This window comes from Myxine glutinosa, chromosome 3 (genome assembly GCF_964187855.1).
Source record: "Myxine glutinosa chromosome 3, kmMyxGlut1.1, whole genome shotgun sequence".
Lineage (NCBI taxonomy): Eukaryota > Metazoa > Chordata > Myxini > Myxiniformes > Myxinidae > Myxine > Myxine glutinosa.
The window spans coordinates 109,931,415-109,958,260 of record NC_136263.1 but is presented as its reverse complement, the minus strand read 5'-3'; the positions used below and the strand labels follow the sequence as shown (position 1 = coordinate 109,958,260).

Below are 26,846 nucleotides of genomic sequence, written 5' to 3'. Positions count from 1 at the left end.
TGTTTATAATAGAGTACATGGATTTGTCCCCCCTTAGGAGGAAGACCCTCACGTGTTCAGGCCGTTGGTGCTCCTATCGTTGGCAGAGAGTGCCCCGGAAGCATTGACGAAAAGAGAGTGGCAATCATGTATGTGGGAAAATTGCATGCTCAATCAGGATTGCCCAGATAGCTCAGATGGCAGCGCACCAGAGCACTAGTCCGGCTTTCCAGAGGACCTGGGTTCGGTTCCTGGTCTGGGCATGCCATTTTCCCACATGTATCAATGTAATTATTTAATCCTGTTCATTAATCGCACTTTTGGTATTATATATTGTAACTATCTCACTTTTGGACTTAAAGAACTTAAATAATAATTTGATGCTTTTGTCTCATCAAATTCAACTTCACAAGAGTGATATGTAAAAGTATCATTCGTCTTCATTCATTCAGTAGTTTTCGATCTGTGCTCTATTCTGGAATGGGTACCCAGGAATTGATTAGCCTTATCAAGTATTCGGCCTAGTGAGAGTCCTTTATCACAAGGACAAGTGCAATAAATCACCTAAATTGTAAGATAAATATGACTTAGGTTGAATCTCTCATGAAGTGGTAAGATAATCAGGTGATCGCAGCTGTTGCTCCATTTTACGTTCCGTATCTCTTGTTTTTCAATTGTCCACTCTTAAATCTGTCCTTTTCCTCCTTTTTCCTTTGTCTCTTCTACTTATTAACTCAATCACTGACATGAGCAGTACATGTGGTATACATTCGATTTTCTGTTCATCCTTCTCTCTTTGATTGAAATATTTACGAGGCAACAAAGATTCGGCACCTTTCGATGCTCCGTTCTCTTCTGACTTGGGCACCATTGAATCAATCATAGTGAGATTTAGTCAGGTGAGATGCGTGGCCTGTGGCTGATTGAAGACAAAATCCATCCCTGTGGGAGGAAAACCTCAATTAATTCCCAAGTTGCCCAGATCTGGCCGTTTTGTTGTTGCCAACACCGACACATTACACCGTCATAGCATTCACAAAACTGATAACACTATTCCTCTGGAAACAAATATTGCCACCACTGGTCAGATGAAGTATAAATTGGGATTGCTAACCCCCTTCGATGGATTGTGCAGAGTGACAAAGAAAAATAAAATATACACAATGACGGAAGTATAAAATAGCACTTACAGCAGAAAGTGTACACTGATATTTTCTTCCTCCAAAATCGTCGTTTGTGAAGCAGTGAACAATGGATGGCTTAACTTGCGACTTCATTATCTCCATGGGGGGATAATGATGCTGAAGGTTCATTCCGGAAAATGAGAAACCGCTGCGTGACGGCACTGCTGGGTCGCGTCTGGATTATTTAGCTTGTGGATGAGTCTTCGCCTCCGAACCATTATGCTTGGCCTGGGTAAATTTATAGTACCAGAAAACAAAGATTACCTTTAACATTTGGCATTATTTTTGGCTGAAGTTGTGTTGTGATCAACTGGGACATTGTTTGTCAGGTTTGTGGACAAATATGTCAAATGTCCATGGCCCGTGCTAAAATGTTTGACAAAGCTCGTTGGTAAATAACAAATCAGAGACAAAATCTCTCTCATTTGTTGTCTATCAATCGGATCACTGTCTAATTCTGTAATTGAAATAATCAAGCAAATTAGCCTGTACGGTTAATAGGGTAAAATTGCTTGATAGACCGGCTTCTCTCACCTCTGTGCGAAATGTTTAATCTTATATATAGTGGCCAGACGGAAGCCAAACAGTTCAATCTTGGTTTCATCAGACCACAGAATCTTGTTTCTCACAGTCTGAGAGTCCTTCGGTGCTTTTTTGCAAACTCCAAGCGGGCTTTCATGTGTCTTTCACTGAGGAGAGGCTTCCGTCTGGCCACACTGCCATAAATCCCAGATCGGTGGAGTGTTGCAGTGATGTTTGTCCTTCTGGAAGTTTCTCCCATCTCCACACAGGATCTCAGGAGCTCAGCCAGAGTGACCATCGGGTTCTTGGTCACCTCTCTTACCAACGCCCTTCTCCACTGATTGCTCAGTTGGGCCGGGCGGCCAGCTCCAGGAAGAGTCCTGATTGTTCCAAACTTCTTCCATTTAAGAATTATGGCCACTGTGCTCTTGGGAACCTTCAATGCAGCAGAGATTTTTTTTGTAGGCTTCCCCAAATCTGTGCCTCGACACAATCCTGTCTCTGAGCTCTGCAGGCAGTTCCTTCATCCTCATGGCTTGGTTTTTGCTCTGATATGCATTGTCAGCTGTGAGACCTTATATAGACAGGTGTGTGCCTTTCCAAATCATGTCCAATCAATTGAATTTACCACAGGTGGACTCCAATCAAGGTGTAGAAACATCTCAAAGATTATCAAGAGAAATGGGAGGCACCTGAGCTAAATTTCAAGTGTCATAGCAAAGGGTATGAATACTTATGTCAATGTGATATTTCAGGTTTTTCTTTTTAATAAATTTGCAAAACTTTCTAAAATCCTGGTTTCTCTTTGTCATTGTGGGGTATTGAGTGTAGATTGATGAGGGAAAAAATGAATTTAAACGATTTCAGCAAAAGGCTGCAACATAACAAAATGTGAAAAAAGTGAAGGGGTCTGAATACTTTCTGAATGCACTGTATATGTATATACATATATATATATACATATTATACCGTATATATACATCATATATATACATATATATATACAATTCATTCATTTTTTCATTCATATATATATATATAACTGTGAGAAATAGTAGAAACTCCACAGTACGAGCAGGGCGTCTGATTTGTATTAAATAAATAATCGGACGAAGCGTCTTCCGCTGAACTTGGGGACGACTAAGAAGAAGACCGTTGTTGGTCGAAAGCTTGTCGAGAATTAAAGATCGACCGTCCTGAAGCTACGTCTGCGTCCTATTTAATCCCCCGATTATATATATATATATTTCATCCCATATCCAATTACGGCCATTCATGGTCGTAATTGGATATGGAATGAAAAGGTCTCAACTTCAGCCGGGTTGATTTGGCATGAATCGGTGCTCCAAACACTTGACTGCGGCAAATCTGCCACCATGATTGGCTGAGTGAACCTGTCAACGTTCCGCTCATATTGCGCTTTGGCATGAACCCAATCCGTTCGTCTCACAGGTTAATAAGCTAATTTCACTCAACATTATGCAGCCTCCTCATGAACGACCAGACAATATCTTATCAAAGCGGGAATATTTATTAACAGGCGGAAAAGTGGGAGGAAGAAGAACACGTTCACATGACGGTGATCATATTCAGTGGCAAATGATAGGAAATAAATTGCACACAATGTGGCCCTGGAACCACGTCGGCCTTAACAAGTGCACTTTGTCTCTTGCACTCGGGAAGACACAGGACTGTGAAAGGACAAGACAGAGTGGTGTAGTTTTTCATTCAGGCCAATGATTTCTGAGAGGCCCGGATAATATGGAAGCACATGTCCACCACTTTACATTTTGCCAGTGGTGGTTTTCAAAAGCTGGAAGCTCCTGTCATATCCATCCTGGCAAATTATCCCTTACTCGTGTTTTTCCTTGGTAACCACAAGCTGTCTACATCTGGGACATTAATGTTTGAGCACCACTACATCTCTAGACTAAGAGGGTTATATGAAGTAAATCCAACAATTTGTTTGTACACAATGTCTTACTGAACACCAATGACGTCAGAGCCATCCGATTTCTGGCAAACCACCACCTCCGAAAGAGCCTTGCTTTGTGTCTTACCCAGTTTTATTCATTAATTTGACTTTGAGTCTAGTTGTTGATGTTTGGTACTCTTTTAGAGCTGGTGCCAAGCACAAGAGTAGTGGAAACTGGCAGAGCATAACTACATTAGTTGCACAATGATGTACAGATGTCTATTAATTTTCCTTTTTTCCCCTGTGATTCGGTGAAGCCTGGTGTTGGCTTAGCGGTTAGTGGTTAGGGTGCTGGCTTGGGATCCTAGGATCCTGGGTTCGAATCCCGATCGATTGCTGAATTAACACCAGGAGGGTTGACTCAGCCTGTCATCCTTCGGCAAGAGGTCGGCAAATTGAGTACCAGTTCACTGGTAATTCCCTGTGTGTTTCCAGGTGCGACTAACAGGGTTGGTGGCAGGAAGGACATCCGGCCATAAAATATTGCTTCAAAAAGGGGACTATGGTGCCCGAAAAAGGCCAACCCCTGCTCTGCGGGGAAAAATGGCCTCTAAAGGTGGTTCTTGTTCCGTGATTCTAGGATAAGGTTTAGAAAGGTTTATTCTAGATAAGATATTGATTGATTCTACATAAGGTTTAGAAATCCTTTTCCTTTGCTGCACCTCTGCTCTGGAATGACTTGCCTTCCTCTGTTCGACATGTTGACTCTCTTCCTGCCTTTAAAACCTCCCTCAACACCTATCCGTTTCACAAGTCTTTCAAAGTCTAAGTCCTGTTTTCCCTTTGGTTTGAGGTGGGACAGAGATCGAGAGTATGTCTGTGTACATGTGCGGGGGAGGGAGGAGGAGGGGGAGTACACATCTGTGGGTTTTGAATGGGGAGGGAGAGGAATAGGGCAAGAGTGAAGGTGTGTCTGTGTGTGTGTATGTTTGTGTGTGTGTGTGTGCGGCGTGTGTGCGTTCGCATGATAATGTAAAGCGCCATGAGGGTCGTTTACTCTGCTTGATGGGGCTATATAAGACTCCTTTATTATTATTATTATTATTATTATTCTGTGACTCAGTAAAATAACAAGTTTAACATCTTAATCCATCCATGATTTCAATGTTCCTCACCCATCCTTCATGACCTACCAAAGGTGGACAGAGGTTATGTATTCACCCATTTGGCTTGGAGCAGGATATCTCAAAATGTTATGGACGGATTCTGACAAAACTTGGCGGACAGGTTGGGTATGTGGAAAGGACAAATTGGTTCATTTTTGATGAAGATGGAGATTCGGATCTGCATCTCAGAATTCATAAGTGATCCTCATCATATAGGGCAAACCTATCCATGTAGGATAGGGCAAACAACAATATATAACGTGATGTTTCAAAAAGTGTACGGATTATGACAAAACCTGGTGGATGAGTTGGGTAAGTGACAAGAACAAGCCGATTAGATTTTGGCAAAGGTGCAGGTCCAGCCTATCAGGCGGAAGTATGCACTCTATCGAGTGCCGTTCTAGTTTCACACTGCTTCGATCGCACATTAGACCGTGGTTATTTTTTTAAACCAGCACATCTTTCCACTCGTCCTTCTCTCGAGCTACCACACTATTCACAGAGTGTGCCTAAGAACTCCTGTCTCTGGACTACTTGAGAGCGCTTGCTTTATCCTGCATAGAGCTAAGAGTTACGTAAGTACAAAATATAAAGTTGCATTCCAGACCTGCTCATTTGATACATGTTTATTTTGTGATAATCATCATTGTGGCACGCCAACTTTGATTCCAAGTGACAAACTAATTGACCATATTAATCGCTCAATAATTTGGGTAACACGTGGCCCCATGTTCAGGTGTGGTTTCGTTCGGCCACTCCCTTTGGAGTATCCACACACCCAATTGATGGGATTGAACCCTGGTCAAGTGACAGTGTTAAATCGCTCTTATCACTCTTAAAGAAAGACTCGCATGCATTCCCAGATTTGAGAAAACAAATACACGAGTCCAAATCAATTCAAACCCTCTCTCAGCAATGATTGGAGGCCTTAAATCTTAAAGAAGATGTCAATACCGTCTTCCTGGACACAGTCTGGGCATTTGACACAGTTTGGCATCCTGCTTTGCTTGTCTGTGGCATATAAGGCTGTCTTAATTTCTGGATTTTTGACTTCCTCTACTCATGCAGTCAATGCATTTCTCTCAAAGGAACACTCTCCACTACTCTCACAGTTATACAGTATAGGCTCGATTGCCGCATTGCCATGTTTTAGGCCCAGCATCCATATTAACGATTGTTCAGATGCTCTGGAAAACCTCTTCCTTTTTCAGCAGACTCCACATTGTATCATACAGTACCCACATTCTAGAGAGATAGCAGCTGCATTTCTCTCTCACTACTGATTTGAAAATGATGACATTCTGGCCTGATAAATGGTATATGTCCTTCAATCCTGGAAAATCTCACAAATTCACCATCAAGTGAACTCACCTATCTATATTTCAATGGTCAGCACCTGGAAGAGGTTCAAACTCGTGAAACTCTAGGCCTCATCATCAGCCCTGCATGACCTTTCTTGGGCCAAGAATATTGCAAAACTAGCCTTCAAAACCAGCTGCATACTTACTTCCAAAGTGCCTGAAATTGAAATTGCCAAAAAGAAGGAATATGTTTTGAAAGAAAGAGACTGTGAAGTCAAAAAATGCCTTGAAATCAATGGAAAATGTTACTTCTCCATGAACAGACCATGAAAGGACACGGTTGGAGGTGTTCGAATGTGGAAGAGCGACAATTAGAGAAATAATAACAGAATTATTCACAAAATGCTTTAAAAACTGGCACAGTCCCTCAAGCTGCAAAAGTGTGAACATGATAATTATACATCAAAAGGTGGTACTGTAGATCTTTTTAAAGTCCCAGAATTTATTTTTTTCACAAAAGTGATCAATAGATTAACCAATAATTTACATGAAACCAACAACCATAACGAGCTGGATTCCGGAGACGTCTTTCAAAAACTGATAAACTACAAGATATGCATCAAATCACTCAAAATCAAGGCCATAACTACATCCATAGCATTGGTAGATGAAAAGCGTTCAATTTAATAGACTGAAATTGTCATTGAAACATATTGAAAAGCCAAGGGATTGAAACATCACATATAAAGGTCATCAAAGATAAATTCTCAAACGCCACAGCAACAATCAACTTCAAGTAGACAGTGAACCCGTTAACATCAATAAAGGAGCATTTCGCCTAAACGATTCACAGCAGCCCTACAAAAAGTCCTTTGAAAGATGAATTGGAAAGAAAAAGGAATAAATATAACTGTTATAAATAAATATAATGTTAATTTGATGTGGATTTCCAAATGATGTCTTCATGTTAATGTAATTCTAATGCATTGACGTGTGCTGATGTCAGGTCCCACCAGTTGAGTAATGGCAACAGACTGAGAAACCGCTTTAGCGTTGAACTTACCTGTTTCCTTTGTAATTTTATGCCTCCGCCCCCGAAGGTGGTCGGGGACATTATGTTTTCGGGTTGTCCGTCCGTCCGTCCTTCCGTACGTACGTCTGTTCGTTACGGGCTAAACCTCGTTTTTCTCAGCAACCACGTGTCCAATTGAGACGAAACTTTCAGGGTAGGAGTGACACCCATGCAGAATGTTTTTTATGATAATTGTGACGTCATAGGCCACGTGGTATTGCAGCCATCTTGGATTAAACGCAAATAATGAAAAAAATATTTCTCGGAAACTGCTGAATGGAAAAAATTGAAACTTGGCGCATTGTCAAGTACTCCCAATGGGGAACAAAAACATGATAATGATGATATTATAGGTGAAGTGGTATACTAGCCAAAAATGTTTTAATCGAATTCCTTATCCTAAAAATCTGAAATTGCATTCACATGATCTATGACTCATTTGTATTGAAATATTAAATTTATGACATTATAGGTCACATGGTTTAGCAGTCATATCGGATTTAACCTAAAACCCTAAAAAACATCTTCCCCCAAACCACCAAATTGATTGAGTCCAAACTTTACATGTGTCATTGACTTGGCATGGCGATTAAAAGTTGATCACAAAAGCATCATTGGTCGCATGGTGTGGCAGCCATATTGGATCGAAGGTAAATATTAAATCATTAGATCTCTGAAACTGCTTACCTTTTTGATGTGAAATTTTACAAATGTCATCCAACACCATTGTTGCATAAATAAAAAATATAAAAAATGGCAGTTTGGCATTTTTTATTTTATTTTTATTTATGCAACAATGGTGTTGGATGACATTTGTAAAATTTCACATCAAAAAAAATGTCATCCAACACCATTGTTGCATATAGTTTGAAAATGATGATGTCGTTGGTCATTTGGTTTGGCAGCCATCTTGGATAGAAAAAACGAATCTTATCCGATCAACACGAAACTTCACAAACGTGATCCCATACCTATACATATGCAGAGTGTACAATTTTTAAGGTCATATGTCACGTGGTGTGGCAGCCATATTAACTTGAAAGCCGATTTTTTTTTTTTCCCCTTCTCTGAAACCACTTCACCAATCGATGTGAAACCTGTCATGGCTGGTGAAAATGTGATAGTTGAAAACAGCTGAAGGGATTTAAATCAAACTTGTTTATTTTTAGGACAGAACGAGGCATCTACCCGTAACATGCGGAGGCATATTAGTGACAGTCGCATTGCTCTTGTTTAAACAAATACAGGTCTTTGACAAAAGCCGTCAATGCTCTCCATTACTTTTGCTGCTGATATACAAAAGGTAACATGAAGGAAAAGTTGAATCAATAAAATAGCAAAACCAGAAAAAGAAATAGGCCTATAAATGAATGTCTTAAATGAAGGTTGGTATAACAATTGCCCATGAAGAGAAGAAATAAAAACTGACAACGAAATAAGGAAAGAGTTCTGAAATACATACGTCTTGGACAGGAGAGCTAGCCAGATGGAAATGAGGCAGAATACATTGTGGAAGGTGCAGAAGGTTATTAACAGAATGGCAATCGTTATATGCCATCAAAAATGAGGATGGCCATTTGCTAGATGGAGAGACGAGTTAATGAGGACGACAAGTACTGTGGCATGGAAGAGTTGGCACCTTATGGGAAAGGTCTTTTCCAAACAGTGGGGTATGTCAAGCTGAAGATGATGATGAGAAAACTGTTGTTCCTGACACATATTTGATCAACAATGTTGAAGGCTATTATATGACAGAATAGGCTGTCCATCAGGAAGTGACACATGGGAAAAAGAGAAAATGACATAAAAAGAAATTGAAACCAAATGAAAGATTCAGAGCAAAGAGTTATAGCAGAATAGTCTACATTCTACAATATAATGGATTCGCAATTTTGAGTTCGTTCAGCTACAGCACTGGACAAATTGTCTGGGATTTGACTCTCAGCACTGTATTACTGAGGAAACCTGCCAGGCACGAAGTTATCAGTGCAAGGTTCACACCCACGTGCAGAGACCTTCTTAGAAATCGTAGTTGCATCCGTAACAGCAGGCCCAGTGTGACCTTGTAATGCGCACAATTACTTGACATCAGAGGCTTGTACAGGAGGAGTCGAATAATCACTGGAGGCTTTGCCAGATGTAAACTCCGAGAGGCTTTTCATTGGTGCCAACAGTGCTCTTGTGGAGATGCGGCCTTGTGACAGCCTGGTGTTGGCTTAATGGTTAAGGTGGCTGTCTTGCGATCTTAGGATCCTGAGTTTGATCCCGTGACACACCGTTGAATTAACACCAGGTGGGTTGAGTCAATCTGGCATCCTTCTGAGTTCGGCAAAATGAGTACCAGATGACTGGTTATAGAGAGGCCACAGGCATTGTGACTGATACTTGCTGCTCAGATATTTGTCGTTATAGTTATCGGTTTCAACAGCAATTTCATTGTGTCTGCAGAATTTCCTTCCGTAAATGCAAATATTCCCTGTTATTGCGATACTTCTTTGTGACATTCCTTACAAGTCTCTTGGAACTTTGTGTAATCAGGAAGGTAGCTTAATAAAAAAAATGGCTTTTTCCTCTGCGTTCTCTGATCCATAGATGTGATTCATACATCTGAATCATATCAGATAAAAAATACGAATATCTCATGCGGGGACTTACATTATGAAGCATATTATCCTTTGGAGGTGGTAACAACCAAGTATCTAATGGAAAATATTGTATGTGAGATATCCCAGGAATTAATCTGTGAGATTAAAAAAACGGGATTGGTCAAACCCGGAATTCATCTTGGCGTTCATAATAATAATAATAATAATAGTAATCTTCTTCTTCAGACAGCATATTTCCGAACTGCCTCTATCAATGGCAATGATTCTGCTACCTTCTGACAGAGTTTTACTTCCTGCAACATCCTTTGGTATTATCTCTCTATAATGCAAGCAATGTCTGTGTGTCTGTCTGTGTGTGTGTTGTTTTTTTTTTTGTTTTTTTTGTATACTGAATCGAGGCTCATGAAAGAGCTGACATTTACCTCACAAACAAATCAACCAGACAAACATTATATATATAAAAAGAGGGAGCGGAAGACAAGAGAAGGGGAAGCACACAAACACTTGAGAGCACACAACATTTAAGAGCAGGGAGATGTGTGGGATGGAGAGGGCTTAGGGGGAGGAGGCATGGGAAGGGGTATCAAACACAAGGACACCAAGGACTTCCAAGACAGAAGTTGGTATTTCAAAAAAGTGGAATTGGGGTGAAATTAGCGGGGATAGAAAAGATCAAGGTTTTGGATGGGGGAAGATAAGAGATGGTGGTGATCAGCTGTTTTAAAGACCTGGAGGGTGGAGTGGGATTGAAGAGAGTGAGGGAGTTTGTTCCAGAGGCGGGAGAAAAGAGGAATGAAGGAGTGAAGGTGAGCAGAGAGTCTTGATTTTGGCAGTTTAACCATAAACTTCACGTACAAAACTTCACGTGTCTGTGACCGCTGTTTCTCCACAACCACTGATCCGATCTCAGTGAAACTTGCCAGGTATATTGCTGGGGACCTGAGGATGTGCCTTTTCAAGGTTTGCTATTAATCAGACAAGTGGTTACCAAGTTATGGCCATTTATTTAGCAAACACATACGTTTTGTATGTGAACGAAGGAACAGCAAAGGATGAGAGCAAAGGAACGGCGAAGGACGAGAGCGAAGACCGAAGGAACAATGAACGTTTTAATTTTTCTTTGCACATACGGTCAAGCTACAGCGAAGGAACCGCGTGTTTGTTGTTTCTGCCTTGTGGTTTGAAACAAGTTATGGCCATTTATTTAGCAAACACATACGTTTTGTACGTGAACGAAGGAACAGCAAAGGACGAGAGCGAAGGAACGGTGAAGGACGAGAGCAAAGACCGAAGAAATGATGAAAGTTTTAATTTTTCTTTGCACGTACGGTCAAGCTACAGCGAAGGAACCGCTTGTGTTTGTTGTTTCTGCCTTGCGGTTTGAAACAAGTTATGGCCATTTATTTAGCAAACACATACGTTTTGTACGTGAATGAAGGAACAGCGAAGGACGAGAGCGAAGGAACGGCGAAGGACGAGAGCGAAGACCGAAGGAACAATGAAAGTTTAAATTTTTTTTTTGCACGTACGGTCAAGCTACAGCGAAGGAACCACGTGTGTTTGTTGTTCTCTTCTCTTTGTGCTTTTCCTTGCGATGAAATTGCAAAATGGCAAAATATGTTAGCGCTAATTGAAGAATTGGCCATTAAAACTAATTTGCGATTAATCGTAACTGCGATATGCGAACTTCCGGACAGTGGCTCATCTGATCCAATCGGCTCATCTGATCATGTGCTTGTCAAAGTGGACATCTCTCTGACCATTCTCAGAGAGCCTCCTCAGCGTCGACGAGTCTGGCATTTCACTCAGGCCAACTGGCACGGTCTTCAAGCAGCCATCAATCATCTGGACTGGTCTCCCATCTCTACCGCCTCTGACATCAACTCATCCTGGGAATTCTTTCAAAGTAAATTGCTCTCTCTCATGCACAGATTTATACCATCTCGTCTTCAATTGTCATACCCTTCCTCCCGTCCATGGTACACGGAATCTTGTGGTGAGGCTGTTGCCCTGAAACAACTTGCTTTCGTCTCCTGGAAAGCAAATCCAACGGAAGGAAATCTCATTTCCTTTCACAAAGCCCGAAACAAGTGTGTGTCCACCCTCAGGAGAGCCAGGAAACAATATCTCACCATTCTCAAGACCGAACTCTCTTATCTGCCTCCCTCTTCCAAATCCTGGTGGCGTCTGGTCAAATCTGTTTCTGGTGTTTGTTCCCCCTCCATCCCCTCCCTCACCTCAAACGGCTTAACGGCTGACTCCGCACGTGAAAAAGCTGAATGCCTCAACTCTGTGTTTGCCTCTAAATCTTGTGTCCCAAACCCATCCCTCTCTGTACCCACCGTACCCAGTCGTACCCAGCTGCTCCTGGACTCTGTGTCCTTTCCTCCTGACAAGGTGGAAAAGTTTCTGTCAACCCTCGACTCTGATTCTGCAACTGGTCCTGACGGCATCAGCCCACGGGTCCTAAAATCATGTTCTTCTGCTCTTTCACTCCCTCTTTCTGTTCTCTTCACCCTCTCTTTTGCTCAAGGTCATCTGCCATCTGCTTGGAAATCAGCCAACATCACCGCTTTGCACAAAAAAGGTGCAAAAACAGATCCCAGCAACTACAGACCAATCAGACTTCTCCCAATTATCAGCAAAGTCATGGAATCCATCATTGCTTCAGACATTAAATCTTTCCTCTTCTCCAATGGCTTGATCTCTGATCATCAATTTGGTTTCAGACCTGGTCACTCTACTCTGGACATGCTGCTTCTGCTTTCTCAACAATGGATGGAGGTCCTCAACGCCAAACAGGAAATTAGAGCTGTCTCCCTTGACATTTCACGTGCCTTCGATACGGTCTGGCACCCTGCTCTGCTCTCCAAACTCTCCTCCTTTGGTATCCATGGAAATCTCCACGCATGGCTGGCGGACTTCCTCTCTGGTCGGAGTCAACGTGTGGCCCTGAATGGGTTTCTCTCATCTCCTCTTCCTGTTCAGGCTGGAGTTCCCCAAGGTCGTGTTCTGGGCCCTGTGCTTTTTCTGGTCTTCATCAATGATCTCTCTGACTCTCTTGAAAATCCTCTCTATCTCTTTGCTGACGACTCTACTCTCTGTCGCTCCATTCCTCATCCCTCAGATCGGCAGTCTGCAGCCTCCTCACTCTCTGCAGACCTGGACAAAATCACAGACTGGTCAAACAAGTGGAACATGTCTTTCAATCCTGACAAATCTCACACTCTTACAATGTCTCTCCGAAAGGACCGACTGGACAACCCTCCCATCTACTTTCTCAACAATCCTCTCCAAGAAGTTCTGTCGCTCAAGCTTTTGGGTCTCACTATCTGCCATGATCTTTCTTGGGAAAACCACATTTCCAAGCTGGCCTCCAAAGCCAGTTGCCGACTGGGCATCCTCCGTCGTGCGAAGTCCTTCCTTGGCACACCTGAGCTCCTCACCACATACAAGGCTTTCATCCGCAGCTCAATGGAATACTGTTCCCCCCTCTGGGCTGGTGCTCCTGCCTCACACCTTGCTCGGCTTCACGCTGTTGAGGCCAAAGCTTTCAGAATCATTGGAATCTCCTGTGATGTAGTCAACGCCGAGGGCCTTTCACTCACTCACCGCAGGCAGGTTGGTGGTCTTTCTGTCTTCTACCGACTCCTCTCCGGCCTTGCTCCCCCAGCTCTCTCTGTGCTCTGTTCCCCCAATATTCCTTCAGGTTGCACAAGATCTGCCTGCAACCCTCTTATGGTTAAACTGCCAAAGTCTAGGCTCTCTGCTCACTTTCACTCTTTCATTCCCCTTTTCTCCCACCTCTGGAACAAACTCCCCCACTCCCTTCAATCCCACTCCTCCCTCCAGGTCTTTAAAACAGCTGTTCACCACCATCTCTTATCGTCCCCCATTGAAAACCTTGATCTTTTCTACCCCTGGTAATTCACCCCAGAGTCCTTGCAGTGTTCATATGTTTTAATCCTCTCCCACCTCCCCCCAAGTCCTCCCGATGTCCCTGCTCTCAATTGTTGTGTTTGTGTCCTTCCCCCTCTTCCCCCTCTCTTTTGTGTCCTTCCCCCTCTCTCCCCATCTTGTCTGCCGCTCCCCTTGTTTTTTGTGTTTTGTGTGTCGGTTTGTCTTTTTGTGTGATTAATGTTAGCTCTTTCATGAGCCTCGATCTTGTATACAAAAAAAAAGAAAAAAAAAAGTGAGGCCTTATTTTTGGTACATACGTCAACATACGTATGTCCACGTACTTACTACTGTGTTCAAAAAGTATCCGAACTTTATTTTTCGTGCGTAAAAAAGAAGAAGCTTGGGAGGCGTTGATTGGTGCACGTACGTAGGCGATCCTAATGCGCACGCGTGAATTTTTTCCCACCTGCAGAAGCTGTCATTCGACGGCAGACCGCCGATGAGTGCGGACATGTAAGTGAGCTCCGTCGGATTTTCGTTTTTGACAAAATGACGGAAAAACTTGAACAACGCTACTGCATCAAATTTTTTTTTTTTTTTTTTTTTTTTTTTGGATACTGAATCGAGGCTCGTGAAAGAGCTAACATTTATTTCACAAACAAACAAACAAAACAAACCAGACAAACAAAATATACAAAAAGAGGGAGCGGAAGACAAGATAGGGAGAGAAGGGGAAGCACACAACCACAACATTTGAGAGCAGGGAGAAGTGTGGGAGGGAGAGGGCTTGGGGGCAGGAGGCGTGTGAGGGGTAGGGGGGGGGGAGAGGTATAAAACACAAGGGGATCGAAATTAGCGGGGGTAGAAAAGATCAAGGTTTTGGATGGGGGAGGATAAGAGATGGTGGTGAACAGCTGTTTTAAAGACCTGGAGGGTGGAGTGGGATTGAAGAGAGAGAGTGAGGGAGTTTGTTCCAGAGGTGGGAGAAAAGAGGAATGAAGGAGTGAAGGTGAGCAGAAAGTCTTGATTTTGGCAGTTTAACCATAAGAGGGTTGCAGGCAGATCTTGTGCGACCTGTAGGAATATTTGGGGGACAGAGCCCAGAGAGGGCTGGGGGGGCAAGGCCAGAGAGGAGACGGTAGAAGCCGTAAAGACCACCAGCCTGCCTGCGGTGAGTGAGTGAAACGCCCTTGGAGTTAGCTTCATCGCGGGAGATTCCAATGATTCTGAACGCTTTGGTTTCAACAGCGTGAAGACGGGCTAGGTGTGAGGCAGGAGCACCAGACCAGAGTGGAGAGCAGTATTCCATAGAGCTGCGGATGAAAGCCTTGTATGTGGTGAGGAGCTCAGGTGTGCCAAGGAAGGACTTCGCACGACGGAGGATGCCCAGTCAGCGACTGGCTTTGGAGGCCAGATTTGAAATGTGGTTTTCCCAGGAAAGATCATGGCAAATAGTGAGACCCATAAGCTTGAGTGACAGAACTTCTTGGAGAGGATTATTCAGAAAGTGGATGGGAGGGTTTTCCAGTCGGTCTTTTCGGAGAGACATCGTAAGAGTTCTGATTTTCCTTAGTTCTGATTAGTGGATGTGTGTGAGGGACATACATACATACACTGGACAGACAGATAAACACTGTTCCAGGTGGCATTGTGCTATGGGCTAGGCCATAAAAATGTCTGCCGAACCATGAGACGATGATGTCATAATTATCATTAAATATTCCACAGGATGAGGCACTCCTATGGCGAAAATTTAGTGTTAATCGGATCAATGGTTACAAAGAACATGAATTTTAAAGGGAATAAACCCGCAAAATGCTGGCGAAAGGGACATGTATGCCGCCATGAATTGTAGTAACGACATTCAAGTATATCGGTCGCCGCCGCGACATCGGAGAGTGCTGTTCTAGTTTTTTTAATATGGCTCTTCCCAACTACAATGCATGTCCCTTTCGCCATATACATACATACTGTTACGTTTGTGGGGAGTTCGTGAAAGAATACCGTAGGAGAGGTAGCACTGTATAATTAATAGCATGGATAGTGTACTGCGTAGGAGAAATCTCAATGTGCATAAGTAGGGAAACTGCAGCTTAGGGTTGTTTGTGTCTTCACACAGGGGTGAAGATGTGCTATTTAGTAGTAGGGATTAAGGCTAATTTTCCCGAGTGTGTTATTCTCCCTGTGATAAATCCCTAACATTTTAAAGCATCTGCCATCCCTTAAATTACAACCAGTGCCGGCCCTATGAACACTCACAGCAAGTAAGCCCGCCCACGTGAACACTTACAGCAAAAGGCCACGCCCCTGGAGTGGTACGATGGGGGGGGGGGGGGTGGAGAAAGAGCCGTCGGCAACGCCCCGAGGGACGTGATTGGCCCAGAGGAGCATGAGGCGATTTTGAAGGAGCTTCTCGATTGGTCGGAGTGACGTCAGCGAGAAGCTTCTAGAGAGAGAGGTAGGAGCCGTTCGGCTGCTCGGTATCAAACAAGAAGGCTTCGCCATCTTTGGTGCTTTTGGCTTCGAGCAGGACGCTAGCCATTTTTGTGGTGGTGGACTTTTGGCTTTCACTAAGGAAGAGAGTGCGGATGGGCAGCTTGGTGGAGGAGCAGGAAATTCCTTTGCAGTGGGAAGGACCCTGGGAGTGCAAAGCAGAGTCTGTGGTTGAGGAGAAAAGAACGTGGGGTTGTGCTCGCCTCCCGCCTCGTCACCGAGCGATTTTTGCCACGTGGCGCTCTACACGTCGCCATCTTCCCAACTGTGGTTTCAAGTGTCGTCACTGCCAACCTAAAAAGACCATTTACACACCGATAAGTACTGCCCGGAAAAAGGGAAAATTTTATTTTTATTTCATCTTTCCCCTGTTTGTATTTGTGTCAGTGAGAGGAGACATCTCAGTTAGGAAATTAATTTACCTCAATTTTTATTTCGACATTTTCATTCAGTGCTTTATTTTTATTAAATCATTATTGTTGTGTTTCTTTTTTCATGGGTTCGGGAATAAACCCATGTTTCTTTTCGTTCAGATAAATGTCACGCAGCCTTCCATCTCGCGCGTGATAGCCATCATTTTTGGGTGCCACTTCAGGAGTAAAGCTGGTTCGGTTATCCGTCATCAGGTGGTCTTAATCACCGGTGACGCAACAATACATACACTGGACGGACAGACGAACGCTGTTCCAGGCGGCATTGCCCTATGGGCAACCCGTAAATGTGGACACTGCTGCTAACCATAAAAGCTAAGAAACAAACAGTTACAACCATTTAATAACACCGTGTTTTTGAGGTGACTTTTGACTTCTTTCCTGGAAGTCCTTGGTGTCCTTGCGTTTTATACCTATCCTGCCTCCCCCCAGGCCCTCTCCCTCCAAAAACATCTACCGATGTCCCTGCTCTCAAATGTTGTGTTTGTGTGCTTCCTCCCCTTCTCTCCCCATCTTGTCGACCGCTCCCCTTTTTATATACTTTGTTTGCTTGTTTGTTTGATTTGTTTGTTTGATAAATGTTAGCTCTTTCACGAGCCTCGACTCTGTATACAAAAAACAAAAACAAAAACAAAAACAAAAAAAAAAAAAAAAAAAAAAAAAAAAAAAAAAAAAAAGTGTGAGATTTATCAGGATTGAAAGACATGTTCCATTTGTTTGCACAGTCTGTGATTTTGTCCAGGTCTGCAGAGAGTGAGGAGGCTGCAGACTGCCGATCTGAGGGATGAGGAATGGAGCGACAGAGAGTAGTCGTCAGCAAAGAGATAGAGAGGATTTTCAAGAGCGTCAGAGAAATCATTGATGAAGACCAGAAAAAGCACAGGGCCCAGAACACTACCTTGGGGAGCTCCAGCCTGAACAGGAAGAGGAGATGAGAGAAACCCATTCAGGGCCACACGTTGACTACGACCAGAGAGGAAGTCCGCCAGCCATGCGTGGAGATTTCCATGGATACCAAAGGAGGAGAGTTTGGTGAGCAGAGCAGGGTGCCAGACCGTATCGAAGGCACGTGAAATGTCAAGGGAGACAGCTCTAATTTCCTGTTTGGCATTGAGGACCTCCATCCATTGTTGAGAAAGCAGAAGCAGCATGTTCAGAGTAGAGTGACCAGGTCTGAAACCAAATTGATGATCAGAGATCAAGCCATTGGAGAAGAGGAAAGATTTCATATCTGAAGCAATGATGGATTCCATGACTTTGCTGATAATTGGGAGAAGGCTGATTGGTCTGTAGTTGCTGGGATCTGTTTTTGCACCTTTTTTGTGCAAAGCGGTGATGTTGGCTGATTTCCAAGCAGATGGCAGATGACCTTGGGCAAAAGAGAGGGTGAAGAGAACAGAAAGAGGGAGTGAAAGAGCGGAAGAACATGATTTTAGGACCCGTGGGCTGATACCGTCAGGACCAGTTGCAGAATCAGAGTCGAGGGTTGACAGAAACCTTTCCACCTTGTCAGGAGGAAAGGACACAGAGTCCAGGAGCAGCTGGGTATGACTGGGTACAGTGGGTACAGAGAGGGATGGGTTTGGGACACAAGATTTAGAGGCAAACACAGAGTTGAGGCATTCAGCTTTTTCACGTGCGGAGTCAGCCGTTAAGCCGTTTGAGGTGAGGGAGGGGATGGAGGGGGAACAAACACCAGAAACAGATTTGACCAGACGCCACCAGGATTTGGAAGAGGGAGACAGATAAGAGAGTTCGGTCTTGAGAACGGTGAGATATTGTTTCCTGGCTCTCCTGAGGGTGGACACACACTTGTTTCGGGCTTTGTGAAATGAAATGAGATTTCCTTCCGTTGGATTTGCTTTCCAGGAGACGAAAGCAAGTTGTTTCAGGGCAACAGCCTCACCACAAGATTCCGTGTACCATGGACGGGAGGAAGGGTATTACAACTGAAGACGAGATGGGATAAATCTGTGCATGAGAGAGAGCAATTTACTTTGAAAGAATTCCCAGGATGAGTTGATGTCAGAGGCGGTAGAGATGGGAGACCAGTCCAGATGATTGATGGCTGCTTGAAGACCATGCCAGTTAGCCTGAGTGAAATGCCAGACTCGTCGACGCTGAGGAGGCTCTCTGAGAATGGTCAGAGAGATGTCCACTTTGACAAGCACATGATCAGATGAGCCGATTGGGGCAGAAAAAGAGCAGCAGACATTTTCAGGGAAGTTTGTCATAAGCAAATCCAGAAGAGAAGATGCTCCGTTGACTGAGATCCGGGTCGGGAAATTGACAGATTGTGTCAGTCCCAGTGAGTCGCAGAAGTTGAAGAGAGAGTTGGGATGGGTAGATAGAAATTGGTCCATATTATCAGACAGCGAGATGTAGATGGAGTCATCGCTGTTTGGTGGACGGTACAACACACATATGAACAAAAGGTGGGAGTGAAGGGGAAGCCGTAGCCAAAGGTATTCCTGAGGGTGAGGTGGAGAGAGGGCAGTGGAGGGCGAGTGAGGAAGAGAGTTTTTTATAAAGATAGCAACCCCACCTCCAGGACGAGGCTCAGGTCTATCATACCTGAGGAGGGAGTAACCTGGGAGAGATACCAAGGCATCAGAGACATCATGAAGGAGGAAAGTTTCTGTTAAGCAGATCACATCTGGTTTGTCAGAAGCAACCTGTATGGAGAGGTCAGTCAAGTTTGAGCGAAGGCCCCGGATGTTTGAGGTCCATACCGTTAATGAAGAGGAAGGGGGAGCATCGGGTCCAGAACAGGGGGGGAGGAGGGGTAGGGTAAGATGTGGAAGAGGAGGAAGAGGTAGGGAGAGCTGTTGAAGGTGTGTCAGAGATTTCAGAATAGCTTGGAGAAAGGGAAGAATGGGGCAGACAAAAGGTTTGATGGAGATTGGGTGAGGCACAGTGAGGTGTTATTTGAGGAGGGGGAAGAGCGAGGCAGAAGGTTGGGGGAGATGAAGGTGAAAGTTGGAAGGGGGAAGAAGCAGGGAGAGGATGCTTTGAGGAGGAGGGGTGAGAGGGGAGTCTAGGAGGGGAGGAGCGAGGGAGAGCCTCGGAGGGGAGGGGTGTGGGGGGAGTTTAGGAGGGAGGGGAGGGAAGGGGCAAGGGGGGAGATTTGAAAGGGATGGGTGATGGGGAGGATTTGGAGGGGAGGGGTGAGATTGGATTTTGAAAAGTGTATGATTCATGGGAAATGAACATTTTTTGCAAAATGAGTTTGAGACCTTCGAGTCAAAAATACGTTTGAGGACACTGGAGGAGGGATGGAGTTCTGGATAGTTTAGGGAATGTAGAAAGGAGGAACTGTAAGAGATGGTATTATATATATTTTTTGGAATGAATAGATTTGGTGAGCAAGACGAAAGCATCCTTTTGTAGGAAAAGAAGAAAAGGGTGTTATAATATATGAGAGAAAATAGTTGTTCAGGGGAGAGATTATACATTTCTAACCACGTGATCGCGTGATCGCGAACAAAGAACGAACGAACAAATATGAACAACAAATAAACGAATAAGACCTGGGAAGGAAAAAAAATTATTTTTTTTTTTTTTTTTTGGAGTAGAGATATTAAACAAGGAGAGAGGTATGGGGTGAACGACTGGGACGAAACAGAGAACGAAAATAAAATAATTGCAGCGCATTCGACGAATCACTGAGAGAAAAACAAAACCACAAGGTCGGAGACGGTACGGTAGACTAAGCCTACGAGTACTAGGCCGCAAATTTTGTGTAAAGCTTGGCGATTCCCAAGTGGAAACGATCCGCAAGATTCAACACCATTCATTCCATTATGAAGGAGGATTTGGGCTTCAGGAGAATCTCAGCGAAGTTCGTACCAAAGCTGCTAACGATTGAGCAGAAGCAACTCCGTTTGGAGATCGCACAGGACATGCTGGAGACTGTGAACAGCGATCCCAGCTTCCTCAACACAGTGATCACTGGCGATGAGTCCTGGGTTTATGGGTACGACCCAGAAACCAAGTTGCAGTTTTGATGCAAGTTTGATGAAACACAAAATTTGATGCAGTAGCGTTGTTCAAGTTTTTCCGTCATTTTGTCAAAAACGAAACTCTGACGGCGCTCACTTACATGTCCTCACTCATCGGCGGTCTGCCGTCGAATGACAGCTTCTGCAGGTGGGAAAAAATTCACGCGTGCGCATTAGGATCGCCTACATACGTGCACCAATCAACGCCTCCCTAGCTTCTTTTTTTTACGCACGAAAAATAAAGGTCGGATACTTTTTTAACACACTACGTACCTCCCCGCACGTACGGGCATGCACTAGTAATTCTAACAGCTTGAAAGGAATCCACAAAAAGTATGTAAAACTACATTCCTTTGTAAAAGAAAAGGACCGGGGTAGGCGTGGCTATGACTGTCAATATGTTGATAGTATGTTGACATACTAATTGAAAGTAAACCGTGGCTCATCGGCTACCCACTTTGGCATACACGGATTACATGACACTGCTGGTAACCCCCTTCAGTCATAAAGCTGATGTGCCGTTGCACCTCTACATCACCACGGATTGCAAAAATATTTTGCATGTGTTGTAACAACATGAAATGGAACACTTTTAGCACCCAGACAGAAAATGTGCTGGAAATGTGTATTTTGATGCACCCTAATGGGGGCGGAGCCGTGAGACACATTCGCCTCAGTGTCAGCATTATGCGTGATAATGTGGAATCAAATACTATCAGCAGAAATATCCTGCCTCGAGAAATGCCTTGTTTTTCAGTGTTACATTTATGAAAATAAAATAATAGCTACACACCGCACACGGGACACGTGATCACGAACCCTCCAGTCACGGGTCAAGGAAAAAGCGAACCACGTGATGAATAACCATCTCGAGTCACGGTTTCTCGGCGGCAGATTCGCTATGCCTGCACATCACTGAGGCGGTCATATAGAGCAGCCTGGACAAGGGATCCACTTGACTCTGAATTGAATAAATATTTGAACTGACATTTAGTGTTCCTTTCATCTTTGTTTTGGCATACTGCATCAACTGGAGTGGTCAATGGTCAATTAATTGATATTTAAATGTAAAGATCCTCGTTTCCTTACTCGATCAACCCTGAACCTTGCTAGGCCCAAGCTCAGATAAGAAAGTGTGTCACGTGTACAGTGTGTTTCACTAACATCTTTCTGAAGATTTATAGTGACTATTTTTGTTAGTATTACTGAGGCAAGAATCTACTCACGTATTACCGAGGTCTTCTGATTTCTCAGAACCAGGATTTGGATACTACAGATAAATACTTATATCTTGTCTTGATAAAGTTCCTCATTGAAGCTAATTTTACAAAACTATTAGCAGAGAGTGTGCTGGCACTCTTGACTCTACGTACTAACAGTGATGACACAGATTTTAAAATGTCGGCCACACCCACTGATACTTTTCGTACTCTCGTAGTACTTTATCGAGGACACTTGCAGTTTGAGTGTATAATAAGTTTTATTGACACTTCAAGTAAGCAAAACAGTAAACAGTAGTCTTCAAGTAAGACCACGAGAGTGTCTCTCACATCCAACCATGCACAAATTCCTCTCGAGAGGCTCTGCCCCTCCCCCTGTCCCCTATTAGTTGGAGGGAAACCACACTAGTTATTTTGGGCATTTCTAAGTGCAGGTCATTGTGTGGCCTGAGGTTGGATGAAGACATTACTTTTTGAGAAACTAGCAATAAGACAGAGCTGCAAGATACAGTCAGGGTTACGTAAGACAATATAGGAACACATGTGCAGTGTTTGAAATTGCTGACTAAGATATCTTGGCACTTTTGCTCCAAGATTGGGTATCCTGTGAGTACCATATACCATTGTGTTATTCCACATTGTAAAAAATTACAGAAACAAGTGAATAAAAAAATTTATGCTAAATTAAAAAGGCATTGTAGGGATGACAAACTACAGTCTAAAAAAGGTCCTAAATAAGATGGGGATGATGTTGGTTGAGAGAGTAGCTAACAGTATTAGCTAACAGAGAGTAGCTAACAAAATGGTTAACAGTAAAAAGGTCCTAAATAAGATAGGGATGATGTTGGTTGAGAGAGTAGCTAACAGTATTGCCATCATATAACAATCCCTACATCACTGCCTACAGACTATTGTCTCCGGCTCGGCCGAGCTGAAAGTATTAGAAGCTCCTATATTTCATTTCTGCATAGGTATAATAAGCTCCTATATCATTTCAGGGACTTCTTGCAGCTTCAGTTGTCTTTCCTCCTTTTATTTTTTTATCAACTTAAAGTAACCAATCACAAATGGAGATCATGATAGAATGCTGTTATTAGAGATGTCCATGCAGTTTGTAAGAAGTTGATGATCATGTACTGATATTATAACATTGTACTCGGGCTGCTAATTTGGAGTCTCAGTATGTGGCTACACTAAAAGATAATCAAGTACTGTTGTAACCAGTGGAGTGTTTGTAGAAGCTTGAAGTAATGACTGATGAAGTGTAAATGAGGCAGTGATGTAGGGATTGTTATGTGATGGTAATACTTTTAGCTACTCTCTAAACCAATATCATCCCTGTCTTGTTTAGGACCTTTTTTAGACTGTAGTTTGTCATCCCTACATTGCCTTTTTAATTTAGCATAAATTTTTGTATTCACTTGTGGACGTAATTGTTTACTCTGATGTAGGAGATATTCATTGTCTATGTTATAAAACTTCAAAGAGGGTAAAATAAAATAATAAATTTTATAAAACGCTGAAGTATGAAATGAGCACAAAGTAGAGCTCTCAGATAAAGAAAATATAGCAAGAATGTAGGTACATAAGACGGACCATTTATTTATTTATTTATTTATTTAAACTAAGATCGACTGTATTTGCAAAAGTTTCCCATTCACCTAATTGTAAGTTCATTCATTCATTTGTGTGCAATGCCTGGCTACTGGTTACATAATTTCTGATTGTGGGTCTGATGCCCTGGTGTCGCGCTCCCTGTAGACTTGGCCTGGAATTCGGAATTTGGCCGAAGTGTGAAGAGCACGATGGGATCTTTCATTTCCAACAGCTATTTTGGGCAGATCAGACCCCAGCTTAACATCCCATAGGACAAACGGAATACTGATTGAGGCAACACCCTGCCTGTGAAGCACCATGGTGACAGTGTATATATAGCTGGGTCAAAAATCAAACCCATACTCTTTTAACCCGACACGGTGGTGCAATTGTTAGAGCATCCGCTCTAAGTATGAGAGGTCGACAGTTTGAACTCCAGCAAACACATACCAAAGACTTTCAAAATGGTACGTGCTGCTTTCTTGCTTGATGCTCAACATTTAAAAAGGATAGAGCACGACAAAGAAGCATAAGTTGATAATAATATAACATAGGCTTTGGTGGGCCTAATGGCCTCCTGCACCGAAGTTCCTTGTAAGGTAACGTGCATTATTATTATTGTTATCATTATTATTATTATTATTATCATTATTATTATTATTATATACAACCTGAAGGTGCGTACGCTACATCTGAGCTATCCTGTAAATTAGAAGTGAGAATAGCTGATGAGTAGGCCCTATATGACGCTTGGAATGGTTTACCTAGAGATGGAGAAAATGGAAGTGTGATAATCTTAGTTGATGTTGAGATGTATGCAAGTTATGCTTTTATTATTTTTATTGTTATTGTTGGTGTTGTTTTGTAGTTGTTGTTTTTGCGGGATATGCGATAACATAGAAAGAGGGGTCTGTTGGAGGTACGAGAGAGACACCGTATTGTGTGCGTTTCATGTGTGCAGAATCAAATTTGCTCGAGGTTCTAATCAGCAAACTGCTTTGCATCAGCTTTGGTGATTTAACAGGAAGGATATATATGGTCAACATTATTAGAAAGATAAGATGATATTTTGTCTTTGGATATATATATATATATATATATATATATATATATATATATATATATATATATATATATATATATATATATATATATAGATAGATAGATAGATAGATAGATAGATAGATATATATATATATATATATATATATATATATATATATATATATATATATATATATATATATACTGTTTATACACCAATGGGGTATGCTTACACCTTTTAAGCGATAAGTGCATATTAAATAGAATCTTTATGATTAGAGGCAAGCATGAACGATATGATTTTTTTTAATTTTTGGTCTTGCTCGGTATGATTTTTATTTTTGCTCTTGCTCGGTATGATTTTTATTTTTGTTTTATTCTAAGGACGATTTAATGGTTTTTAACGTAAATTTTCATTGAGGGTTTTATTTCACAGTTTGCAGTTATAAAATTACAATTTTCAAATGATAGCTATCGATTGACGTTTTTTTTTTTAACGGACGCTTTTACGGCTTTTTACGTAAATTTTCAATTACAGATGCTTTCTGACCGTTCTGTGTTTTTTTTCCCAGTGTAATAACTTTGATGTCTGTCGGCGCGCCAAATTTCAGCTTTCAACGACACCCGGAAGGTATCGAACAATAATAAGTCAGTCAGTGAGTCAGCGGTTAGAAAGCTTCATACATTAGATTCCACTGTTAATTTCAATGATTATTTCTGCCAGTGAAAGAAACAAGGACACTTAGACACAAGAGGAGGCTATTTGGCCATTCACACCTATGCTATATCCATACCTCAGCACTTCTACCTACTACAGGTAGTGCCAACAATACAGCAGGAAATGTGTCCTCCAGGATAAAAGGCATCCAATGACCTGTTTTTACCTGTGACATGTCACAATGTCACAGATATACAAGAGCACTTCATGGTTGTTGATGCTTTTGTGGTTGTGGTTCTTGTAGGGTCGACTTTTTTAATGTGCACCCATTGGGCAGACAGCAACTAGATCCCACCCACATTTGTCGCTTGACTTCACACACCATGGCACCCAGACAAAATGATATGGCTGCCATATTAGTTAGTTTTCTGGTGGGCCTAAGACATCAGGCCTTTTGGCCTCTGCTGATTACACATTGCCCGGATTTGGTGCATCAAATTTCCATTGGCTTTGTTTAGGTCGAGTGTTACTCACAACAAGGGACCCTGGAAAATCTAATCAATGTTAAATCAATATTATTCGTAAGGTTTAACCAAGCCCATCAGCATGCACGGTATGCACCTCCCTAAAAGAAATAGCGTTACGTAATTTTTGAACGGTCCCAATATTGGGGTTAAACAATCCATGTCCATGTCATAAATCAGCTCGTTCCAATATAAACGTGGCGGAGGCTGACTTGGGTGAGAGCTGTCCGAGTTAATCTTTTAATAGCGCATTAAATGTGTTTCCCAAACTCCCTGTTCATCTTTTAAGAGTGCCAGATTTTGTCGCAGGTTGTGACCACAGGGCGGTCATTCTTGTTACCAAAAGATAATGTGGGATCTTTAACATCAACAACGTTGATGCAGATGGGACAACTGCCTTTATGTCCACTTCTGAAATACGGTGTGCTCTCAGAGGCAGTTCCACCAGCTAGCACTACAGCAGATTTGAAGTTTTTAGTCACCTACTGATACCAGATTACACAACTCAAAGGTGAGCATGCAACCAACTGAGCTATCCTGACCGAAAATTTTCTTAGACTCTAAATTTCCCATTTATTATCAGCTCTTTGTGTAGTACAATTAAGTGGTTATAGATAATGGACAGCGATTGTATGAAGGGCATTCATTTTTTTAATGGGGAAGTGACATAAATTTTATCAAAAATAAGACATAAATTTTTTTACAAGCTGGTATCATCATGCAATCGGGCTATGTGTCATATGCACCTGAGTTTGTAAATGTTTACATCATTATTCTCTGCTTCGCTCCGGTCTCTGTTTTCTCTGTACTTTTTAGAAGAACAAAAGGTCTTAAATCAAAGCTTTCTATCTTTCCTCTGCCAATGTTCTTAGAGTATTACCGGTAATTACCCTGTCCCAAGTTCCTCACTCTTATCTTTCTCATTTAAGGACTGCCCCACTTTGGCGTATCCGCCATCTTGTCGTGTCACTCGTAATGCAAACTGTCTATGAGTGCTTACCAAACTCATCTGTTGAAGCTCATTAGAGAGAAGTCGTTTTATTGATCCCCACAGACTAATTAGTATTTGCTGTGCATGGCCCATTATCAGGGTTCTCCAGGTTTTGAAAAATAGCTGTAGGTCGATAAATAAGTTTGTGTGCATGTCCATGATTTGTTTTGTTTTGTTTTGCTGCAGTAAAGATGTTGAATACTATTTGAATCAAGTTCAGTTGTATAAGTTTGAGGTAAATTA

At 42.5% G+C, this 26,846-nt stretch overlaps 1 protein-coding gene across 14 annotated transcripts in view; it reads left to right on the top strand.

Moving 5' to 3' along the window:
* Positions 1–26,846, top strand: part of SYT1 (synaptotagmin 1) — a 730,486-nt gene that overhangs the window by 567,255 nt on the left and 136,385 nt on the right. Inside the window, exon 1 of one of the 14 annotated variants that reach the window (XM_078774451.1) lies at positions 4,134–4,216. The exons of 11 other annotated variants lie outside the window; for them this stretch is intronic. In XM_078774451.1, the coding sequence (XP_078630577.1) occupies positions 4,204–4,216 (13 nt within the window). In that variant the 5' untranslated portion in view covers positions 4,134–4,203. Of the gene's footprint in view, positions 1–4,133; positions 4,217–5,120; positions 5,342–26,846 lie in introns of those variants that run through there. 2 more of the 14 variants (XM_078774456.1, XM_078774462.1) reach the window with 2 other exon arrangements.